This window comes from Ambystoma mexicanum, chromosome 1q (genome assembly GCF_040938575.1).
Source record: "Ambystoma mexicanum isolate Mex_15411 chromosome 1q, UKY_AmexF1_1, whole genome shotgun sequence".
Taxonomy (NCBI): Eukaryota; Metazoa; Chordata; class Amphibia; order Caudata; family Ambystomatidae; genus Ambystoma; species Ambystoma mexicanum.
Genome location: NC_090922.1, coordinates 76,792,972 through 76,806,720, shown reverse-complemented (window position 1 = coordinate 76,806,720; position 13,749 = coordinate 76,792,972). Strand labels below are relative to the sequence as shown.

Genomic DNA, 13,749 nt, shown 5'->3' with positions numbered 1-13,749 from the left:
CGAATTGAGGTGCCGCTATTAAATCAAATACAATTTCCTCTATATGTCCAGACTCACACCTCATTAGAATGGGTTTTGTTTGTTGAGATATGGGCCCTGAAACCAATGGTGATCCATCCACTGATTGCACCCTCTCAACCTGAGCTTTTTCCCTTAAAGGTAAACCCAATCTTTTCGCCAATCCAATGTCAATGAAATTACCGGTGGCGCCTGAGTCCACCATTGCAGACACTAGCTGCTTAGTACAGGCAAAAAGTAAAGTCACCAAAATGTACAAATGTGAATTTCTTTTTCCTGTCGTATTTGCACTCCAATTGGGGAACCTATTAATTTCTGGGCCTGTCGCCTGCGTTCCCCCTAAGGCCGGCCCAGTCCTTTTCCCATGCCAACCTTGCTTCTATCCACCCCTGCTCCTTTCTTGGGGGTATTCGGGCAAGTTCTAATAGTGTCCTGGTTGTCCACAATAAAGGCACAAGTTATTAGCCTTCCATTGCTCTTTTTCTGCAACAGACAAAGGCCCCCTTATTCCACCAATTTGCATAGGTTCTCCTTCTGTATTCCTGTTTCCCTTACCCCGATCCAACCTAGCAAAAGGCAAAACTTCTCGTCTTTTCTTCTCCCCCTTGCGTTCTCCAATACGATGATCCAATCTTAGGGCTAAGTCAATCATGGCGGTACATGTACTAGGCTGAGGTTCTACTTGAGCAATAGCAGCCTTCAATTCCTCTTTGAGCCCTTGATAAAACAACATAGTCTGTTTATTCTCAGGCCAATCAGTTTCAATCACCAACCTGTTAAATTGGGTAACATACGAAACCAAGTAGCGTGTTCCTTGTCTTAAAGCTAACAATTCTTTGTCTTGAGCCAAAGACACCTCTCAGCGATCAAATAACCTACCAAACTCCACTAGAAAACCATCCCAATTATATAATAATGGATCATCCTTTTGCACCAGAGGCATAGCCCATGCTGCCGCATCTCCAGTTAAATGGGAAATAACAAATGCTGTTCTAGCTTGTATTGTCTCAAACGCCTTAGGTTTACACAAAAAATGAAGTCTGCATTGTGTTAAAAAGGTCATGTATTTCTTAGGGTCTCCTGTGAATCTTTCTGGTGCGGCTAATGGCACACTACTAGGGGGCTGCACAATTACAGTAGGCGGGACTCCACCAGTTTGCCCTCCCGTAGAGGTTCCAGCCCCATCCAGCGGGGTGCCTTGTGCGATCAACCCCTGTACCTGGGCTTTCAATATACTAGACTCTTGTCTAGCTTGTACCAACTCTACTTGTATGTCTTGTAGTGCTTATAGCACATCTGCTAAAGGGGGAGGATTCGTATCCATTTGGCCTGGGTGGTTCAATTACCCCGAAATCGGGGGCAGGTAATTCTGTCAAACTTATAAGGGAATAGGGGTCTCAATCCCCTCTTCTGAACCACAGAAGCCAAATAGATTGACCCCTCCCACCGTGGTTGGTACGGGCGCCTGAAAACTGATATCACAGGAAGCCAGGTGGCAGCCAATGGGGGGAAGATGGAGTTAGGGAAAAAGGGATGGAGTGACAAAGGAAAGGAGGGGAACATACACAAGCAAATACATACAATATAGCGATATTCCTGAACCTATACCTCTATTTCCTGAACACCTAGCCTGACCTCCTATACCTGTAATGACCTTGCCACATACGAACCATAGGAGCTCTCTAAACTCCACTTTGCACCTCACAAACACAAGCGGATAACCTAGAACATGGACTTTGAACATACCATAGGGCTTGGACAGTCATTTCTTGAACACACATAGATTGGCTTACAAGCTAAATGGCACAAACAAAGGGGTGCCCCTTTTTATGAAGACACGAGACCCATGGCCCGTCGGGCACAATGAAGCCACAAACAATGATTTAGGAAAAAAGACACACACGAACATGCCCTTGTACTGTGTGGACCCATACGTGTGCTTTAAATAGTCTCTATATCTTTCCCAGTGCCCTGTTTTATCCGTTCAGAGCTTTATAGCATGTTTTCTCCACATGGCGTGTCTAATGCATGGCATGTATCTTAGGGCGTGTTACATCACACACCCACTGCCGCGTTGAAGTAATCAATTAATAAACAAGGTAAGCATATAGCAACTCCAGAATATGAACACTGGGGTCAAAAACACTTAACTGATGGTCCGGATGCCTCACAAGGACATCCGGACGCTGAAGAGCGATGCCCGAAGCTTTTGGGAGCCTGCTTCACCGCCACGGCCCGTGTTTATTCAGCTGTTCGTCACCGTCGCGGCCCGGGGAAGCTCCATCAGTCCTTCAGCATCTGAGAATTTCTGCATGCCTGCTCCTAAACTGCCGCCGCCCGTGCTGACAATCATTAATTACCTGCACCGAGGCACGGGCGGCGGCGTGTTTTAACAGTTGCTGCTAATGAGCAGCTGTTGTAGCGCGCGATAGGAGAACTACACACTTCCCAACGCCTCATGGGAAATGTAGTTTATTGCCTCTTGCAAAGCAAGAAGCGCCGACTTGTGCCGTTCCTCAGATTCCTGACAGTGGAGCACACTTATGCTCGAGTCGGCAAGTGTCGTGTGCGGGCTCCCAGTGCTGTTGTTTCTATTATTGGCAGCGTTTCGCTGTAGGTGGTGCACCTCCAAGCAGTCTGGTCTCTGTGGCCATTTTAATTAAAGCTGTTCGCACCGATGGGTCTCACCGCTCCACTCCAAATATCTCTGTTAGTAAGCAAATGTCGCGGACCGTGTTCCGTCCTGGTATTCCTCACATATTCATTTCCCAGCAGGTGTTTTCTTATTCTTTTCTCGCTATAAAATCAGGATATTTTCACAGGATACTGCTGGCGGCTGCGGGAGCTTCACAGGACTCACGTCTTCATTGCTCGCTATCTGGCCACACCATCAAAGGCAGGACAGATCTTCTTTGATGTGCACCATGTTAACCTTAACTGTTTCTGTAATGTCGCTCCTTATTTTAGTCAGTGTGCAGTCTAAATCTTCCTTCGTGAGCAGCATTTTTTCAGCTCCCCTCTTCCCCAGGGGTGTGAACTGGATTGTAGATTGTGTCATGGTACTTGTCTGTCCTTGCACAGCCTGGTCTTTGGACTTCCTAGTCTGCTCCACCAGTCCCCTCTTCTTTGGTCCCATTTATATGCTGCCTGCTCATCTGGTATTAAAGAGCTTTCGGGGCAAGATGACATAGGCCCATCTGCAGCTTTCAGTTACATCTTCCTACCACCTCGTAGCCTGTCTTCTCTCCTCCTTATCCAACTAGACCCAGTTGATGCCCGGGTTTGTTCTACCACCTTCAGTTCGACCACTTGAGGCTCCCAGGCATGCAATCAGGCAGCTGACCACCGGCCCCTTACTCCCCTTGACTCCCTTCCTCTGCCTCCAAGGTGGTCTTGTCCCCTCCTTTGCACCAGGCTTAAGAATCCCCATTGTCTGTATTCCATTGGGGGCCAGTCAGCCTCTGCTGGAAGCACGTTCCCATTCCCCCTCACTCCTGACCCCCAGGGGGGCCACCCCCTTCTGGGATCTTCAGCGCACTTCCCCCTCCAGCAATCCACAAGCATATCCCCTTACTCAGGAGCCTACCACAAGTGTGGGCAAGTCCCCCGCCTCTACCCCTGGCCTGCATAACATGAGCACCAGACCCTAGTGTCTTTTACTTTGGAGACCTGCGTCTCTCCTATGGCCGGCAGTCACGCTGCAGCATTCTTCCACAACCTTCACTGTGCGGGCTTGGTGAAGATCAGCGGTATGCAGCCTTCCCTCACGCCAAGGGTGCTCTGCACATGCTTTGTCGGAGCATTCCGCAGCCCCGTTCTCTCCTGCTCCTCCTCCGTTGCCAGGCGACTTTTTTGCTCCATCACTGCCGCCTGTGCCTGCTTGCAGCCGGCTCTTGCTCCACTTCTCACCTTGTCGCTGTCTGCATCCACCTACACTCGACTCCAGACCACGCTGTTCTGATTGGCCTCCCCGTCTCGCCTCATCTCCCCACGGGTTCAGGGCCTGAGGGTCACTACGGCCACCTTGTTGCCATTGGCGCCCCTCCGCTGACACCACTGCCACTTCACGATCCCGCTGCCGCTGGCAGCTTCTTCAGCCTGTCGACACTTCCAGCAGATCACTGCACCCAAATCTTATACAGCGATCCGCTCTCAGCGCATTTCAGAGGGGTTTGGGGGATTTAGCAGACCTTTATCGCTAGCCTTGGTGGGAGATCTCGTTGATCATGTCCACTCAGCCCACCATCCAGGTCACGCCCCAATTTCCAACTTTTTAATTAACTTATTGAGTAAAGAGACAAGTGGGGTCTTCAGAAGAGCAGTGGTCCCGGCTCCTTTATGCAAATTTGTAGTGGGTTCCCACTTCCCTAGCCCAGTCTTTCAATTCCACCCTGATTTTCTACAGCATTAGTTGACTACAGACAACACCTTAACTTCAGTCTCCCAAAGCCCTCAACAGCCTTCTCCAACACCTTCACCTTCCACAGCCTTCTTGTTCGTCTCTTGATCCACCTACTCTGCTCCTGACCTCACCCGTAAAACATTTAATTCCTTACTGAAACTGGTAGCTTTTTATAGCTAAGCCCTTGCTCTCTCTGGCTCCCTAAGCCAATAGCCTCCAAAATTCTGAGCTACTTCCCTGTGAGCCGGGATGTATGTTGGAAATCTTTAACAAACCTTCTCGTCCCACCCCATTTTCAGTCTCTATTCTCCTACCAGGAGCCATGTACTCAGACGGGTAGTTTGAGTATTTTCCCTTCCTGTGTGAATTGTTTTCCAAACTGGGTTTGGGAAGTGTTCTTTGGTTTTCCCTCTTCCCCTGCAGTTCCTTTCCAGTCTCAAGTCTTTTTGCTGATGCCCCACTGCTCACCTGTGGTCAGTCTAGGTTTCTTGATGTGGGTGTTTGGTGTCTCCTTTAGTTTTGGGAGATTCAGTCCATTCCATTTTGGTGCTTGACCCATTCCTCCGGTTCCAGGCGGGGTCTTGTCTGTTGCACCTAAGTGCATTCTGGTTGTGGTAGTTCAGATTTCACTTCCACATTTATTTCTTCTCTAGACTGTGATTTTAGTCAGGCTTCCCAGGGCTCAGGTGTGTGTTGCAGTTCATGTGCTCTGAAAGAGAATGAAAAGAAACCTTGCCAGAACCGAAGCTAATGGGTATAGGGGCAGGGACAGTGGCACAAAAAGCCCTGCATGTATCCAGACACTCTAGGGAGCTTGGGACTGGGGTACATCTCGACTTCCCCACACCACCACTGAGGTTGAACCAGCTCTGGCTGTAACCGCATAGGCTGCCTAGCCCAGGATGAGCGGGGCCTCCTCTAGCCCCTGACAGGGTCATATGTCATAGGTTCCTTTTCCCCTCCTTCCCCCTCCTCCAGCTCTGCTCACTTGTGCACCTTCTCTCCTATCACCCCAGCCTGCGTCTCCCGTCTCCTGTCCAAAACTCATTCTACTGCTGCCCCCTCTGATCCCATCCCCACTTCCCTCATCCCCAAAATGTACCCTTTCCTTATCCCCTACCTAACCATCTTCTTCAAAATCTGTCTCTCCTCTGCCACCTTTCCTTCAGCTTTCAAACACGCTACCTTAATCCCTATCCTGAAGAAACCTTCTGCTAGCCCTCTTCTTGCCTCCAACCTCAGACCAATCTCCCTTCTCCCCTTCATCTCAAAGCTCCTCGAGCGCCTAGCCTACTCTCAACTCTCTGCTTACGTCTCCTCCCACTCCCTCCTCCACACCTCTCAGTCTGGATTCTGCCCTAAACACTCCACTGAGACTGCTCTCACCTATATCCTCAACTCTCTCCTCACTGCTTGCTATGCTAAACAATCCTCAATTCTCATCCTTCTTGACCTTTCTGCAGCTTTTCACACCGTAGATCACCCCTTACTTCTTAGCACTCTGTCCTCCTTCAGCTTCAAAGGCTCTGTCCTCTCCTGGCTCTCCTTTTACCTCTCCAATCGATCCTTCACTGTCTCCTGGGGCGGCTGCACCTCCTCCAACCTCCCCCTGAACTATGGCGTCTACCAGGGATCCATACTTGGACCCTTTTTCTCTCTCTACACCTCCCTTCTCGCCCCAGTCATCTCTTCTTTTGGCATCTCCCACCACTTCTATGCTGATGACACCCAACTCTTTCTTTCCTTCTCTTCCTTCACTTCAGACCACCACCACCACACTTTCTTCCTGCCTTATGGCCATAAAAAACTAGCTGTCATCCCATTTTCTTTCTCTCAATACTTACAAGACTGAAGTGCTTTTCTTCCCTCCTAACACTCTCTCCCCTTTTCCCCCCTCCTTTCATCCACTTTCCACCTTCCAACCCCCCTATCTCAACCCATGCCCGCAATCGTGGACTCCATATCGACTCCTCTCTCTCCTTCTCCAACCACATCTCTCTAACCTCTCGTGCCCGTCAACACCACCTCTTCAACATCAGCAAGATACGCTCTTCTCTCACCTTCCATGCCTCTAAACTCCTAATCTCCTCCCTTATTTTCTCCCGCCTCTTCTACTGCTCCTCTCTCCTCTTTGGACTCCCTGTCTCTCACCTGACTCCCCTTAAATCCATCTACCGCTCCTCTATCTGTACTCTGTCTTCTTGGCCCTCAAGACTCTATTTCTACCTCTCTCCCTCAACTGGGCTGGCATCCCTTCCTCTCACAACTGAAATTTCAATTCCTCTGTCTTGTCTACAAATCTCTACATGAGCTGCCCCACCCTACCTCTCTTCTCTCCTCTCATTTTACTCCCCCTCCCGCTCTCTCCGCTCAGCACATCGCAACCTTCTGACTGTACCCCCTGCCCCATGTGCCTCCTCACGCTTCCACTCCTTCCAACTCTTGTCCCCCTCCACTGGAACTCCCTACCTCTCTCTATCCACTCCACCCCTACCTACTCATCCTTCCGCTCCTCTTTGAAAGCCCTTCTTCTTCATTCCCCCCGACTCTCCTTCCCTACCTCTCTCCCCCTCTAACGCCCTGTCACCCCCTTTCCCTCCCCCCTCCCCCTATGCCCTCAAATTGGACACTGAAAACACTCATGGGCGAGGGAGGTCACCAGAGGACTCCTCCCCCCGCCACCACTTCCCGTCCCCACTTCCCGTCCCCTCCCCTTTAACCCTTCCTCCCACTCCCCTTACCTCAAAACTGACATTGTAACTCCCATCACCTACCTCCTCTCCCCTCCCCTCCCCCTCCTTTAAGTATTGTTTCATGTTTGTAAATATGCTTCTCTCATTACTGTACCTGTTATACTGTAAAGCGCTTTGGCTTAAAGCGCTATATAAACTCAATAAACATAAACATATGGATGACACTATCGCACAGCATTCTTCCCAAATTTGGGGAGTAGTGTAGAAAGGGCTCTACACACACTGTGTTAGAAAAGTGATCAGGTTCTACCTCAGATGGATAGCAAAATGTGTACAACTGTTACAACTGGCACATTAACCTTTTATTCACATTGAAAGCTGTTATAGGTGTTTTGTGTGATTTAATCTGTTTATTGACATTTATACAACAAAACAATACACAGACACAACCGTAGAGGGTTCATTGTGTGATGAGAAGAAAGGGAAAAAACAAAGCACTAGCATAATAAAGATGTTATGTTATCAATGGCCTTCATACCCTCTGTCTCTGTTATAGGTGTTTTTAAAAGACTTTCATTTATGTGTGTGTGGGTGGGCGTTAGGAGGGTGGGGAAAGCGCATAGGTCGACCACCATAACAAAAAACATGGGTTGAATTCAGGTCGACCAAAAGTGTACAAACAAAATGCAGACTTTAAAATGAGTCTTTCAAAATACAGAAGCATTGAAAGCACACTCTACACTAAGCCCTGGGGCAACCTTCGCTTTCATTGTTAATGTCCCATTAGATACAATATGTAAAGCAGCAACACGGAGTTCCTTGACCACGTTCACACAATATTAATGTACTGACACACAGGCAAGAATGGACTTCCAGGTCAAAGAGCCTTTTATGAAGAATTTGTTTTCCCCTGTTCTATCTGTTCACCCTCCTACTTCTACAAGCATTGTTTGCTGCTCTATGCAAAGCATATGAAACTAACCATATTTGCAAGCCTGAGAAGACCAATATCATTTACACAGTAAATGTTTTTCTATGGCTTGTATCTGTTTAGAATCACATGCCCGCCTAACCTCCCCACTTGGGAGAAAACAAACGGAACAAAAGCACACCTACAGATGTGCAGTACTCTCACATCATGTCAGAAAAACAAATAATGTGAGGACATCGACACGTGGCAGATCATGGAACCCTGTACATTATATTAGAGATGGTGCGACAGGAACGCCCCTGTCAAAACACCCTTTTTTTTTAGGGAGAATTCTCTGTAAAGGCTAATTTACCAAACCTAGTGAGTCCCCCAGCAGCTTTGCTGGATTTTTGGGTTTTTTTTTTCTCCTGCTAAGAGTGAGACTCTTTTACTCACACTCTTAGACATGTGTTTTATGGGCTATGGGGTTTTTTACCCCATAGGGTTTCATGTGTTTTTGATGTGGGTTACACAGCACCCTCCGTGCCGTAACCCAGGGGGTGTCTTGGCGACCCCCCAACATAGACTCCATACCCTGGGACTGACTACTGTCTCCCAGGGCATGTAAAGTCACCATTGGCTTTGCTAGTCCCAAATTATGAACAGAAACCAGTACAAACCATCATATTGTGGACGTACTGGTCGGGGCAATTCGATTGCCCCGGGGTCTGTTGTTCGAGGGGGCACGTCTCCGTCCCCCCTGATTGAGTTTTGGCTGGTGGCAGTGGATACTACTTTTTATATTCGACCGCAAATATATCTCTATGGGATTTTCCCATTGTTCGAGGCTACCAACTTTCATTATTTAATTCCTATAGCCTCGAACATACCGCTGGTTTATTTATTTAATATTAATTCACCGGTTGGTATTTTTTGTCAGAACTCGATTCTAAAATGGCGTTTGTGTTCTCTTCTGTGACTTCAACCCAAGTCGAGCCCTTTGTTCCACTTTTTGGCAGGCTTCTACTCTGTCTGGGTACCACAGGGGGTGTGGGAGGGGGTTTAGGCACCCTGGACTGAGTTGCCTTGGCAACTCAAGTCGCACTCTTGTGTGATTGGCCCAAGTGGTGAGCCGGCCGGCTCACCACTTTCCATGTTTGATTGACAGCTAGGATGAATGAATGGGGGTTTGCTGCATAAAAGCAGGGCTTAGGGGACTGGAACTTCAGAAGTCGCCAGAGGACCTAAGAATCCGAGGAGGGAGAAGCTGAGCCGACCTGCAATGACGACACCACCGGTGGAGCCCTGCTGAACCGTCTCACCACTTTTCCCGACGACAGAGAAGATCTCCAGTCCGGAGAGTCTTCTTCCTTTGACTGGTGGGGATAACCAGTTTTGCCTTCTTTTCACCTTCCTGGAGCATCTCGTGGCCGCCTTGCCCGTGCCAAGCACCCCGGCAACTGGAATACCACGGTTTACCACTACCGCGAAGAGAAGGGTAGTACCTTTTAACCGAAGAACTCCACGGCTGGTTTCTTCCCTGGCAGTGCAACGACCTTCATCTTTCCTCCACGGCGAGACCTCCTCTTCCTCTGGACGAAACACTGACTTGCACCCGCTGCCAGGAACAACTGCCCCCGCTGGAGCTTCCTTCACACTTAAGGTACTGTGTCCCGTCTGGCCTCCCTTGTGACAGATCGTTCGGGGTGACACTAAAGCCTCGACTTTCTAACCTGGGCTGGCCTGGGACAACCTAGCTAACTTTTCCTGACTTTAATTTCATCCTTTTTGTGCGAACTATCTACAAGACTCTTTGGGCATAACCCCAATGTGTGAACCTGGACCCCTTCTGCTTGCTCTCTCCAAGAGCTGGGCCTTGCAATTGACTTCCTTGCTCTCCAGTAGAACTCTGCCTATCCTGCCTTACTGTGGTTCTTTTAAAAGTATTTGAAACTTGTGTGCTTCCATAACTCTGCCTTTTTCCCTCCCTTTTTTTTATAACTTATTAGAGTGACATTTTATATTAAGCACTCACCTCTGTCTGAAAATAAGTAATGTTTCTCACTAAGACTTGTCTAATAAGTAATTAGGGTTGCATATGTATGTATATATATATATATATAATAGTGACTGTGTGCTGAATTTACTTACCTCTTTTGTGCTAGTGTAATTTACAAGTGTGCCTTTAAATAAATAATTATATACTTTTACACCAAAGCTCTGGTCAGTGTTTGCTTGTGCTTCTCTCTCCCTGGCTTTTCAACCAGTATCTGGCACTCCTTGCCCACCGCTTCGCCGCTCTCTGCCCCAACTTTCAGTGCTATGCGGACGATACCCAGCTCATTTTCAGGCTACCCTCGGCCTCCTCCTCTCCTTCCCTCATCTCTGACTGTCTGTCTGCTATCCAGGAATGGTGTGCCACCAATGACCTCTGCCTTAATGCCAGTAAGACTGAGATTCTACTCATCGGCACACCCACTCCCTCCTTCCCTACAGCTCTCTGGCCAGCCTCTCTTGGCCCTCTTCCTGCTCCTACCTGCAAGGCAAAAAACCTCGGGGTCATCTTCGACTCCACACTCTCCTTCTCTCCTCATATATCTGACGTCTCTAAAAAGTCACACTACCAGCTGCACCTCCTCAGAGGTATTTTTCCCTTCCTCTCCTTCCCCCAGAAGCTCACTGTCTCCTGAGCCCTGGTTCTCTCGAAGCTGGACTACTGTAACAGCCTCTATCTTAATCTGCCTGCCTCCACTCTCTGCCCTCTGCAACTCATCCAGAACAGGACTGCGAGACTTGTCCTTGGCCTCAAGCCCAGGGACCGTATCTCTCCAGGACTGAAATCTCTACACTAGCTCCCAGTGGCTGCGAGGATTAAGTTAAAAAACCTCTGCATTGTCCACAAGGCCTTCTGGGGCCTAAATACCTTCAACTGTCTCTTCCTAAATATCTTCCTTCCCGAGCCCTTCGCTCATCCGTCTCCAACTCCCTCAGGGTCAGCCGCTTCTCGAAGCAACGAGCTGGGGGTAGATCTCTCTCCGCGGCAGGGGCCTCCATCTGGAACAGCCTTCCTGCCTCCCTGAAACTTGAGGAGAACCATCTCCGGTTCCGGAAGCACCTCAAAACCTTCCTCTTTGCTTCTGCTTTCTCTCTCCCTCTCCCCTGCTAAATTCTTCACTGAAACTGCACTGAATCTGCAACTGGGCCACTCTCTCCGACCTCGGTCCTTGGCCCAGCCACTCTCCACTTGCACTGCCTCCCTGGCAACCCCTGCACTGCGGGACTGTCTCTGTATCCCTACAGCCCCCCATCCCCAGCACTTGTCTGCACTTACATTGCACTTGCCACCAGCTGGCCCTATTATTTTTTTTTTTATTCTACTTACCCTGTACTGCACTTCCCCCCTCCCCTTCCCCTTGCACTTTTCCCTCCCCCCCTACCGCTGCACTTGCGCGATCTAAATGACACCTAGCCTAGTAGGATCGTTGTCTGTCTTCCCCCTTGTTTCCCCCTCCCTGCCTCGTCACGCCTTGAAACACTTGTGTATAGGCGCGTTACAAATGCCATATCATATCATATCATATACTGTATCTCTGTACCTATTGTGTATACTCTATATACTGCCTAACTCTTCTTGAGGGAAGTCTGACTGCTCAGCCACAGCTACCAAGTGAATCTGTGTGGTACAGACTGCTACCAAGTGGGTTTACTGCCAAACAGCTGTAGTCTTAAATCTTTTGCAGTGGTCCCTAAGGGAACTGCACAGGTTTCTGCCTAACATGAGCCAACCACTAAATGGATGCCTAAGAAAAGCATGTCATTCTTATTGCCGTTTAATCTTTTAAAATGTCTTAGATTGCTTTTCTGACATTGCTTTTCAAACGCAAACATGGCCAGTAAATTTTAGCATAAGTGGTGAAAATGAGAGATTCTGCATGATGAAAGATACCTTCTTGTCCTTAGGCCCAGGCAACGTCAGAGACAGTATCACAGAAGCACGTGGCTGACTTCTCCCAAGAGCACCTGGCCAAGGTTCAGCAAAACAGGTAATGACTGATAGATCGAGCAGAGGAAGGAGCAGTTATTCTTTTAAAAAGAAGCTTAAGAAATAGACAACATAATTACAGCAACATAATCTGCTATGAGGCTGCCCAGTAACAATCTAGCAGTATATAGCACTGTCATTTCTGCTACATGCCCAAAAAACAGTTATACAGTTGATATTTTATTTATGGTCAGTGCATGGATGCACATTGTACTGAATTTCTCTGCATAATGCATGTTTGATTTATTGTACCATACTAGATGAATGTGAAACCTAATTAGGCCTGCTAGCTTCATTGAGATACCAACCTTTCTCTCAGGATGCAGCGCAGAATGTACTGCATGAGCACTGGAAATTTTTTCATAATAGTCAGTCAACCTGCATGTCAAATTTAGATGAATACCTTACAGGTGATTGAATTAAAACATTAGACATTTTATCTGTGCTCAAGGCATCCAATTGTCTGGGCTATTAGATTGTGGAAAACGTTGTTAGGTTAAATACATTTACTTACTATTCTTAAATAATGTTATTTCATTTTTTCTTTTAATGCTTTTACTAAATGTTTTTTGCAGAACTTGTGAAAAAAATGCATTTGCTCCATCATGGGTTCCTCTTCATAAGAGTTCGGATAGTAACCGTTAGGGTAGTCCACGCATACATTTTCAAAACAAAACAATCAAACAACTTCTGTCTTTTTTCTCTTTGCTTTTTACAAACACCCCTGTAAGCAAAGTGTGATGTGAAACAGGCTCAGTTCCTCTATAAGGCTGCTAACCAGTCAGATCCCCATTGTGCTCAGCCGCAACCCCTCCCCCCCTTACATTTCCTCCAGCCCTATTGGAAGAAGGAACTCAGTGGAAACTCCATGTAGCATGTTCAACCCTCATCCATGTATAAACATACGGACAAAGCCCACAGATGTGTCTTGCCTCACCGTAAGTGACAAACTTTTGGAGGGATGGCGTGGACAAAGTTGAGTAGCAATGTTAAACTCACTGAGAGAAGGAGCAATGTACAAAGGAACTCCATGTCGGCTCATGCAGTAGGGTACCCATTGCCAACTGTGACGAATCCAAGAAGTGTGACCCCTCTCTCCAAAGGGGAAGCAACCCCCTTTGGTACTAGGAAGGTGAACTTGCTAAGCTTAACACCCTCTAGGGGACTCAGTAAATGGGATCCGACTGGTGGTGACTCCCTCCCCTTTGAGGACAGGAAAACCCCTAGAAGTGTTATCGGAAACCCTCTCTATTTGCAGATCCCAATAAATGTGTGTGTTCTATGGGAATTACTTTGTGTGATAACAGCTGCCTGTGAGGGTGGTTTGTGTGGCTTCTGAACCTCCACGTGCACAGCATTCACCTGGACTGAAGAAGCAAAGACCCAGCCCACCCCCCTGCAGAGAAGAATAAAGGACACATTGCACCTGGAGGAAGGAAGAGCAGCCCAGAAAGCCTGAAGGACCTCCTCCTGGGAGGTGTGGCCGGAAGGGGGCCTGACAATAGGGGAGGGCAAGTTCCGCAGGGGCCACAACGCCAGAAGGGAACCAAAAGAGAAAAGTCGGCGGGGATACGTTACCAGAGTCTCCCGTGGAGTATTGCTCATGCAACAGAGTTACGCTGTGGCTGAAGGAGGTAAGGAGAGGGAACGCCAACCTCCCAAGGCAGGCTAAGAGGGATCAGTC

The 13,749-nt window shown here is 48.2% G+C and overlaps 1 protein-coding gene across 1 annotated transcript in view; it reads left to right on the top strand.

The window, feature by feature from the left end:
- Positions 1-13,749, top strand: part of TCF25 (transcription factor 25) — a 1,148,081-nt gene that overhangs the window by 249,292 nt on the left and 885,040 nt on the right. Inside the window, exon 6 of the mRNA XM_069635563.1 lies at positions 11,984-12,066. Coding sequence (XP_069491664.1) covers positions 11,984-12,066 — 83 coding nt within the window. The remainder of the gene's footprint in view (positions 1-11,983; positions 12,067-13,749) is intronic.